At 39.1% G+C, this 10,860-nt stretch overlaps 1 protein-coding gene across 2 annotated transcripts; it reads right to left on the reverse strand.

Moving 5' to 3' along the window:
- Nucleotides 1–466: 466 nt before the first annotated feature.
- Nucleotides 467–7,015, reverse strand: commd2 (COMM domain containing 2). 2 transcript variants are annotated; one of them, XM_015010524.2, is made up of 6 exons: nucleotides 6,857–7,015; nucleotides 5,520–5,597; nucleotides 4,174–4,256; nucleotides 1,912–1,986; nucleotides 1,717–1,815; nucleotides 467–687 (listed from the first exon to the last, which is right to left on the reverse strand). In XM_015010524.2, the coding sequence occupies exons 1-6, from the start codon at nucleotides 6,921–6,923 to the stop codon at nucleotides 478–480; spliced, it is 612 nt and encodes a 203-aa protein (XP_014866010.2). In that variant the 5' UTR covers nucleotides 6,924–7,015; the 3' UTR covers nucleotides 467–477. The 2 variants fall into 2 exon arrangements, with proteins under 2 accessions (XP_014866010.2, XP_087861333.1); XM_088005207.1 differs by having other exon boundaries at nucleotides 6,746–6,870.
- Nucleotides 7,016–10,860: the final 3,845 nt, after the last annotated feature.

A 10,860-nucleotide genomic window follows, 5' to 3' on the forward strand; every position in this document is an offset into this window, starting at 1 on the left:
TGTAATGTCACCGCTGTTCCATATTTTCTCCACTTGATGTTGATAGTCTTCACTGTGTTATTTAATTCCTTGGAAATTCTTTTGTAGCCTTCACCTGACTGATTCTTCAGAAGCTCTCTGTGGATCATGGCTTGTGCTGGAAGATGTGGCCATAAAATGTCAGAAAAAGCAAACTAGAATAGCTGACGATGTGTTTTGACTCCAGTTATGAGTTTGGATGTAATTGGTTAAATCTGAACATAACCACATCTCCAGTTATAGAAGAATGTGCACACTTAGGCAATCACATTATCTCATTTGTTTAATCTTTCACCTGTCCTGAAAGATTTCCATTGGTTTTTCAAGTGTGTTGTAGAGGTCACATTTAAGGTGAAAAAAGTTGTGAAATTATTTATCTGTCATTTTTTACATGACCAAAAACGTATAAGAAGATGACACACACTCACAAGCACAGACAGAGAAAGCGTTCTGGAGGAGTCATTTAATATTTCGTAAAATCCGCCGAGCATGACTGGTCTTCACTGCAGCTAAGGCGGCCTCCAGAGTGGAGATCATGTGCAGGAGACTGCTGGGGTCTGTCTGGAGATCCATGCAGCTCTGGGTGCTGCCAACATCAGAACTCCTAGTCAGGAGAAGGCGAATGGTCACCATGGGAACGATCTGATGACGAACTGAACGACTTGCCAACTGGCAGGAAACCAAAAGCAGGAGAAAAAGACTGATTGATACAATATGAATAAATTCAGTTCACTTATGTTGAACCAATTCATAACAAATATCATCTCGATTACAAAAATAACATCCAACTAACAGCTGTAGATTTCTTGTTTTGCTTTCAAACATTTTAATCACCATTTTTCTTTTAGTGAATTCAGTCATTTAAAAAACACTTTTTGTATTATGTTGTCTTCATGCAATATTAACAAGTTTGATATGAAACATTTTAGTATGTCACAAATTAAACGTTTTCTGCTGCAAGCTAGCCTTAAGGGCCGCAAGTACAATGGTAAAGCAGTGGTATCAAACGGTGTCCCTACAGTTCCAGAGTCCTGCAACTGTGTTTAGTTAAAGCATGTAGTGCAGCTCTGCAGAGCTGCTGGTGGAACCGGGTGAACCAGAGAGATGTTTAAAAGCTGCAGCACCACCAGTCCACTAGGCGTTTGAGACCGCTGCCTGAGCCTCGGCCTCATATCAACGAGTCTGTCTCTAACATGTTTATTCCTACACGAGTCTACAGCAAGGGTGTCAAACTCCAGTCCTCCAGGGCCACTGTCCTGCAGTTTTTAGATGTACCACAGGTACAAATGGCTTAATTACCTCCTTCTTGTGTAGACAAGTTCTCCAGAGCCTTGTTAATGACCTAATTATTCTATTCAGGTGTGGTGAAGCAGAGGCACATCTAAAAATTGCAGGGCAGTGGCCTCCAAGACTGGAGTTTGACACCTGTAGACTCTACAGGATAAATGTCTGAAATCAATCCAAATAAAAAAATTCCATTACTTATGTATTTTTTTATTTATCCTTTTAAAAGAAGGCATTTACTTTATAGATGAACAGAAATTAATATTACTCATTGAACAAAAGACAAGCAGAAATGTGTTCCCTAAGTGAGGACCACCCTGCCTCCTTCAGCTGGGAGTGTGTGCCACTCTTTACTTTGAGCTCAGATGTTTCAGAGGTGGAATAGGACAGAGCAGCAGACATGACTCCTCTAACCTGGACATCCAGTCTCCATTCCAGGTTGTGGTAGGCTGGCTGGTTACAGAGCAGCTGGCTCAGGATGCTGCGGATCTGGTGTTTGTGCTGCACATACAGCTGGAACATACAGAGGCCACTTCAGCATACTGAACTGACAGGTACAAATATGATCTTCAGGTATATAAAATCTGAATGTAAATGTTAGGACGTCACCTGCAGCAGGCTCTGGATAAGCTCTTCACCAAATCCCAGAGCCAGCACTGAGTCCATGAAGTCCACTTCAGAGATCTGGACTTACACAGAGAAACAGGTTGGAAACTGTGGCTCCACCTTTTAGGCGGTGTTCATATGCTGATTTATAAAATGCTGATGAAGGGAAAAAAATGTACCAACAAAGAAAGTGATTTTTTTAAATGTGCTTTATCTCTTCTTGTGCTTAAAGTGCAATTAAAGCCCAAATCAACTTTTTTGATGATAAACAGTATAAAATGATTCTTAAGAGCACCATCTTTATGTTTCTATGCAAATTGTTAGAGCTTTGAGTAAACTTTAGTTCTGAACTAGAAAATTCCTAAAGAAATTTAAATGGGGCCTGCAGAAGTGTGCCCATCACTTCGGAGCCAGTGTTTTAGCTACAGCTCACAAAGCTGTACTTGCCCTGCGGAGTGCATCTGTGCAGATCTAACATGCTTGACATGGTCCACCCCCAAAGAGCAATGACTGAACCCCATACACAATGAAATTCAGTCCGAGACTGATGACTATAAGCTTTGCACATGTGGTTCTCACTCACAGTCCAAAATAAAAAAAAAAAAAAAAAAAAAAACAAAGACAGTGGGTAATTGCTTATTTCTAAAAATAAATTTCAGCCTTCATACTAAGGATTTTAATTCACACTCAAAAATTTAGAGAAATAATCATTTTATGTAAGCAAAATATGAATGAGACTTGCTATGGTGGTCAGAAATCACCACGTTAGATAAAACAGCATATAATTACTTATCAAATGGAAACTAAATGATTAGTCTGTAATGCATGGCAGGCACCTATTTGCAAGTCAGACTTGTAGTCTCTGACTTACAAGTCAGTCACTGCTCTCCCTACACATTGCATGGCAGGCCCCAATTATCTGGCCCAAAACTGTCTCAGTACTGCCTTCTTTGGATTGAAGGGTGGCTACTGCCATAGAATTTTCTAGGGATGCACAGATTGCAGTTTTCCAGGTGATTGCCGATTTTAAAAAGCCTGGCCTGCCCATTCTGATTTTGGCCAATACCAATTTTCTTTGTGTGAAATATCACCAAATATAGTCAGAAAGTGGCTGAGTTGGTAAATGTGGGTGACTACTGTTAACTGCAGACGTTCAGATGTGACCTGATGGGCCGAAGAGTACAATGGGTGATTTTTAAACCTTTGCTGAGATAGATAGGATCTGTGGATAAAAATCAGCTTCACATGCAAGTATTGGCCAATCACAATTTCCCAAAATTAAGGAAATCAGTGCTCCCCTACAGTCACTGTGACGTCACACTTCTGTGAACTTTGTAACTAACAGCCATCTTGGCAGGCAGTTGCTAAGACAACAATAAACAAGCTCTTGCCTTGTTCATATCTGACTGTTAATCAATATAAGTACATTACAACTATTACTTGATCACAATTTTTGAGAACTCTACCCACATGGGGAGTAATACTAAGATAAATATCAGTCATATTTACTGTAGCTTACTGCCAAGCTAGCAAAGTTAGTTTAGCTATAATGTGCCGATTTTGTGCAGGTAAAGGATTGTGGATACTTCATCTGAATGTAAAAATGAAAAATATGTTAAAAACAACAAAAAAAAAAACAATGCTTAGCTAATGTAGCTTTTATATGCAAGCTAAGACGAACATGCAGCCTATGTGTATGTTATTACTCTGCCAGTCACTATAATCTTGTTCATGTAAAGCGTTTGTACGTCCTTTACAAATCTGTTTAAACATTGATTGTATGCATCCATGGATTTCAGGTGAAGCTCCTCCATGGTGTACTCACTCTTTGTGTTCACTGGGTAACTATAATTGGAGGCAGAACCAGAGCATCTCCCACAACCAGCAAACAGACAAACACAAGAACATTGAAGAAGGCGTTGTACTGAAGGAAACCAAAAGAATGCACAGTTAACAGCAACCGAGACAAAACTGGGAGCTGGAGCTGGTTTCCAATTCTAAAACCCCCTGGAACCACCAGTACGTCGTACTGCAATATGAGAGTGAAGCACTGTGTGGGGAAAATACGGAACTCTGCAATGCTTACGATAACGTGTCAAATAAGCAAGAAGACATTGAAATATTTGTTTGGATTTGACAGTGAAGAGAAGCTTCCCTTGGAGAAATGTGATTTTTTCATTTTTATTCTCCTCCCAGAGAAATGGAGATTGATGTGGATAGTGTCAGGTAGCTGCCACTTGAATGATGAGGCTGTGTCCTTCTCACCATATGCTTAGAGCTCTCTGTCATCAGGAACATCAGGCCTTCCACTCCATGCTGCACCATCCCAACAGGAACACACAGCTTCCCTGCAGGCAGAGAGCTTCTGTCAGCTTTTCCTCCTGGCTGGAACTGGAACCACCATCAGGTTCAGATCTGAGATCTCAATTCCCACCTTAGTCCTAAACCCCTAACACCTAAACCAAACACAGCTTTTCCCCTCATGGGGGGCAAGGTTTGTCCCCACAACCTCACAATGTAGACAGAAAAAGGTCCCCAGAAGGATGTAAAAACATGGTACACACATACTGTACACACACACACAGATTTATTCTCTGGTTATTTTTGTCCCGCTTAAATGTTTCAGATCATCAACCAAATGTTAATATGGACCAAAGATCCCCAGAGTAAATATAAAAAACTTTTTTTTTTCTCCATTCATTGAAAAATTAAGACCAGCTCCAAGCCACCCCGTCCCTCTGGGAAAAAGTAATTACCCCCTAAACCTAATAAGCAGCTATTTCACCCTCAGCAGTAACTACTGCCAGCAGCAGCCTGGACTGCTTCCTGCTTTCTCTGCTTTGATGCCAGCCGGTTATATTATCAACCTTCCCAGACTCTCTTCTGCCCTTTCAGATTATGTGTTGCTTTGTTTTCCTTTATAAATCTGTCAGTAGCCAAAGGTTTTACTGAAATTATTTACATCTACAGATCAGGTAATAATCAGGCTCGTAAAACTGAAGTCATCTTTCTAAAAGTTCATTCATGATGCACCAATTATTTGTCCCAGAAAAGAATGTCAGGTTAGTTTGGTCATTTTCTTCCTAATGAATGAAATTATCAGCAGAAAACTGATTTTTCCGTTTGGTCTGGTTATCTTTTTAGAAGGTAATGCATTTCTATTCTATATAAACATTATTTCCACTTACAGTACAATACCAATATTACAGCTTATATACCAGCACTAATCATACATGCTTTTGTATTTTGTATTATGGAATGTGATATTACTCAAACAGAAAACAATAATAGGTATGAAAACAACAGACCCATTTATTACTAACCAAAAGCTCTGCATGCGGGATACAAGCATGTCAGACTAAATGCTGGAGCGGAATGCATCTGACAGCAAGCTGTTAACATCAGAAATATTAGATGAAGGTCAATATAACCCAATACAAGGTTTTTGGCTAATAACGATCTGATACCTGACATCAACATTGAATCAGGACACCCCTAATAAATATTACAATTTGCTAAATAATTTAAAATAGATCATTTTTAATACACTGAAAGTGCTGCAGATGAAGATATTCTGACAATGCCACACAAAAAAAAGGCTGGAGTCTTACTGGCTGCCCCCTCATAGATCTTTGGGTTGGTTCCTTTCCTCAAGAACTCGAGTGCAATGCGACCAAACTCTTCAACCACTGAAAGAGACAAACAAGGAAATCGTGTCAATATGTGTTGAATGTTCTTGATTGTTTTGCACATTTTTCTTATCTACTTCTTGCACAGATTGCAAAGTTTGCACTTATTGCAAAACAATCATGTGTTTCATGTTCTTCTTTTTCTGTTCTTTTATGGTTTATCCAGGTATTTCTGATTCTGTGGAAAAGGGTCAGGATTTTTTTTTTTTCAGTGGCCCTAATCCTCTTCCATGTGACTCTGACCTAATATCCATAATAATTTTGTTCTGCAGAGCATATCTGATTTTATGTTGAATGACAACAAAGATATCTCAATGAACCAAAATAAGATTATAGCATTCATCATAAATCCAGACATATTTTGAGGATGACATGGTAGGATTTCTATTTGACCAGTATATAATGTTACCTTCTAATAATGGAGAACATGTTTATGGAACTTACATAATTTAACAGGTAGTTTAATTACATAAAAAAAAATCAATGCCATCCAACCTGAAAACTATTTTAAAAGGAATACTGTGCCAAAAGTTTTTACAATGGTTAAAACGTTTTGTAGCCATCTCAGTTTTAAAGCAGCAGTCAAAGTCAGTTGCGTTAGGCCGCCTTACACTAATGATTTTGTACATAATCTTTCCAAATATAATTATGCTTATTTCTCCAGTTAAAGTTACAATTATTTTTGGTTGAATAATAATCTTTTGAGGAATACTAAGAGAGCATACAGGGTAAATAATTAAATTTTAGACAGATGGGGTTTCTTTGGGTGGGCACTTTAATCAAAGTTACTCTTTTCTCTCTACATCCTAAGATATTCGTTCTTAAATATATGACGTTGTCTTTAACAGTTGTACCTGTCACTAGCAGGTCATGGGTAGCCATTAATTCACATTTACTGAAGTTTAAGAACATGCCAGAAGCTTTAGAAAACGGTAGTAACTCTCAGGCTGTTGGTGTTTGATTTGTGAGAATCGAGGCTGGATCAGCTGCTGACTCTGATGTCATGTGACACCGTCCACAGCAGGACGTTTTTTACTGGGGTCAGTATAAACTTTCACACCAGACAGGGTAGAGAGTTCTGAAAGTATTGATTGGTTTGATGTCATTTTGGAAAGGACGAGCTACACAGCCAATGAAAATCCACCTACTAGGCCTCTGCATCTGAAGACCAACTATTATTCTGTTCCGTTTGCTCCGAAGACCAGACCATCAGCTCTGGACTTCACCTTCAACACGCAGCACCCGCAGACTGTTCTTACCGGAACCATCAGCCTTGGTCAGGAAGCTCATATGTTCCTTATGATCCTCAGACAAAACCAACAGCATCCTGAACACCAGCCTCTCAACACAGCCACAACATCTTGAACCCCGCAAGCCACGGCAACAGTCTTTTTTCTTCTTCTTTTGTAATGACGGTTGCCCAACATCAATTTGGAGGATTTCCGCCACCTACTGATAAGAATATGAATCTGGACGAGGAAGCTTGAAAACCCAACTAAATTATTTTAACTAACCAAGTTTCCATCCAATAACGATAATCTTGTAACATACATCAAATGCTTTCTTTCTTTAGAGATTGAAAGGTCTTATGGTGTTTTTTTTTCTGTTCAAGACTCATTAATTCTGCTCTTTCCTGCAGTTAAACATTATGTTTCTTTCACTTTCTGTACAGAATTCCAGTGATTCTTGAGAATAGGGACAAAATGGGTTTTAATTTTCCAAATTTTTTAAAAAAATAAATTATTTCTCAACTTTATGTATGCAAATATGACAATGTTTTGGAAATGTAAAGATGCTAAGTTGCAGGCTCCCACTTGCAAATTTTTTAAAAAAAATTACATTTCTAAACGACCTGATCCAGAACTTTGTCATCACCATCTGACAAAAATAAATATAAAACTATTTTTAAAATGCCCTATTAGTGATATTTTTACAGACAAATACTTCTCAAGAAACAAAATAAATATTTCAAACAAAAAACAACAAAAAGTCCATCTGAAGGAGGTGACAAACTACTGAGTAAAATGAAATACTTGATGCATGTGAAGTAATGCAATTTATGTAAAATACATTAAAATGAATTAATTGCACATTTAAGTGAGATTTGTCAACAATTTCACTGAAACAGTCACAAAAACTCTGACGGAGTTGACAAAATGCCAAACTACCTCAATTTATATGATGTTATTCTGAAGGAGGCCATATTGTAGCTAATCAGGTCCATGAAATCTTTACTTTATTCCAAAATTAAGCATTTATTTCACAAAATTTCATTAAAGTTTTGTAAATTGTCAGTTATGGAGTTGACACATCATGGTTGTGATGAGCAACTTAGGAATAAAACAGAAGAAAAGAACAAAGAATAACATAAGCTAACCAGAGCTAACTAGCCCTCTTGGCAAAGGAAGAGAAAGGAAGAGGTCATGGGGTCCTCAGAAGTTCTGGTGCCCCCAATAACATAGACATAATATAATGTGAGATACACTAAATTTATTAGTTTATTTATTTATTTTACTGTTCATGTTTATTGTAGTTCACAGGTACCCCACCCAATTTGTTTTATTATAATAAGTTAATCCCTTCAGAACTTTATTTTGTGTCTGTCTTGTGCCTTGATCGTATGTACTAATATTTCCTATATGTCATTGAATGCGTCTGTTTTACGTGTGTTCCTTGAACGTGCCATTTTGCGAGCTGGTGTTCTGTTTTTTCGTCTGCTGAGGAGTGATGGGGGTGGTGTGTGACCCCTTAACACCAGACAGTTCTTTCAGGTGATGCATCAACCTGTTTTCAAACTCTCGTCCTAAATCATGATGCAGTTTTTCTGGAAAGCCAAATCTGAGACAAAAGTCATTAAGCAGTTTATCTGCCACCGTTTTTGCTGATTTATTTGTAGTTGCATAGGCCTGAGCGAAGCGAGTGTAGTGGTCCAGAATGTACTCAAAACCACCTTTGCATTGTTCCAAATGCAAAAAGTCAACTGACACTAGCTGAAATGGGTGAGTTGTCTCTATGCTCAACATAAGGGCACGTGTCTGTCTGTTAGGTTTTTTTTTTTAGACATTCACAAACATTAGTGTCAAAATGTTCAATGTCCCTCTGCATCTTTGGCCAAAAGAAACGATCCCTAATCAGATTGAGTGTCCATTCTGAGCCCAAGTGACCCATTTATTTATGCAATTCATCTATCACTAGAGGATGGTACACTGAAGGAAGAACTAGTTGCTTTTTGTGTTTGGTTGTTCTAAACATTGTTCCATCCTCTGTGATTTTGAGTTTGCTCCACTCTCTAGCCAATGCTTTAAACTCAGGACTCTCAGTTTGGAGTTCATGTGCAGCAGGTCTTTTGTTTTGCAGCCTATACTCTCACATTTTACCTATTACAGGGTCTTTCTGCTGTGCTGCACAGATTTCCTGTCTTGGTATTGGTTGAATTGTTTCCAAAAGTCTCTCTGCTCCTGTTTGTTGCTGCAGGACATTAAAGGAGACTGCATTCAACATTGGTGCTGGCTCTGCTAGCTGCACTAAGATACCGTGCTGTGTGGTTACTACAGCATCTTGGCTAACTGTTTGTGTGCAGCTTTTCATATAGTCTTCGAAATCAAGGGTCATTCGAGATAACCCATCTGCATCTGCATTTGTTTTTCCAGGTCTGTATTTTATGGTAAAATTGAAGTCTGCTAGCTCAGCAACCCAATGCTGGCCTGAAGCATTTAATTTTGCTGTGTCAAAACATAATAAGTGAGTGGATTATTGGCAGTGTAAACCACAAAAGATGGCACATGAAACAAATAATCCCTGAAGCGCTCGCAGATAGACCATTTAACGCTAAAAACTCAAGTTTACCTGCATGCATATGATAATTCTTCTCTGGTGGGGTTAAAGTTCTAGATCCATAAGCTATAACTCTTAACTTGCCGTTTCTGCGTTGATAGAGAACTGCCCCTAACCCTGTTTGAGAAGCATCAGTATGCAGCACGAATGGTTGGTTTAGGTCTGAGTATCCTAGAATAGGAGGGTTTGTCAATTTGTCAACTAGGTAGCACAGAACCTGATGATGAGTTTCTGTCCATTTAACAGGGAATGATGAGGGCAGCTGTCCCCTGTTTAGTTGTTTTTTTCTCTGCTTTTTATTTTCCTGTTTCTTTGAGCCTTGGAGGGAATTTGTAGCATCTGCTGGGGTTGCAATCAGTTCATACAAGGGTTTTGCAATGCATGAGAAATCTTGAATGTAAGATCTGTAGTAAGACAGAAAGCCCAGAATCTGTCTCACCTCCCTCACTGTGCTAGGTTGTTTTTCTCTGAGCGCCAGCACGGGGGCGATCTCTGCTGGATCCATGCTATGACCCTCTTTTGACACCATCCTACCCAAAAACCTGACCTTTGGCTTAAAAAGTTCACACTTCTTAGCAGTGAGTTTAACCCCATGTTTCTGGTATCTTTGTAAGACTGCTTTTACATGTTCAACATGGTCCTCAAATGACTTGCTGTGAACCAAATTGTCATCAAGATAAGGTAGGCAGATATCATCACACAAACCCCACAAACACTCCTCCATGCTTCTCTGAAATTCTGCTGGGGCTGAACTGAGTCCAAATGGGATTCTAGTCCATTGGTATAAACCCCACGGAGTAATAAATGCTGCGAGAGGCTGGCTGTCCTCATCTAAAAACCCCTGATGATAAGCCTTTCCCTGGTCCAATACTGTAAACCAGGAGCTACCTGTAAAGCTATCCAGCATGTCTTGTATTCTGGGAATAGGATGTCTGTCAGGTACTGATTTGCGATTAAGTTTGATTTTGTAACCCAACCTCTGTTTATCAGGTCCTGCAGGTAGGTTTTTACTTCCTGGTGCAGTGGTTTAGGCACACTAATGTAGGTCTTTTGAACTGGTGTCTGATCTTTGAGAGTAATGTGCATAGGAAGACTGGGAATACAACCAACATCATTTTCATCTTTGGCAATAGCTTTACACTCCTCCCTGAGCATGGTTTTCACTACAAGCTGCTGCTCACCAGTTAAATGATCCAACTGTACAGGAGGATCCCAAATATTACTAGTGTCACTCCTGGCAGGTGATGAAACTTTAACATCTGCATCACTTGTCATGTTGTTAGTTTGTTGGTTTTCTACCGGTTGTAAAGCGACTGGATATACTCCCAGATAGCACAGAATGATTGAAACAACATTGAATCAATGTCAGCCAGAAACACTGAATCAACGTTGAACGCTGACATTGAAACAACATTGAAAGTGGTCGGTG

This window comes from Poecilia mexicana, unplaced genomic scaffold, assembly GCF_051168715.1.
Source record: "Poecilia mexicana isolate PSO_F unplaced genomic scaffold, ASM5116871v1 scaffold_4, whole genome shotgun sequence".
Classification (NCBI taxonomy): domain Eukaryota; kingdom Metazoa; phylum Chordata; class Actinopteri; order Cyprinodontiformes; family Poeciliidae; genus Poecilia; species Poecilia mexicana.

Excerpts from the sequence above, each read along its gene's own strand:
- commd2 (XM_015010524.2), bottom strand. The coding sequence starts at position 6,923 with ATGCTGTTGGTTTTGTCTGAGGATCATAAGGAACATATGAGCTTCCTG. Across the intron at positions 1,816-1,911 it reads TTATCCAGAGCCTGCTGCAG|CTGTATGTGCAGCACAAACA; the intron begins GTGACGTCCTAA and ends TGTATGTTCCAG. Across the intron at positions 688-1,716 it reads AATGGAGACTGGATGTCCAG|TTGGCAAGTCGTTCAGTTCG; the intron begins GTTAGAGGAGTC and ends GTTTCCTGCCAG.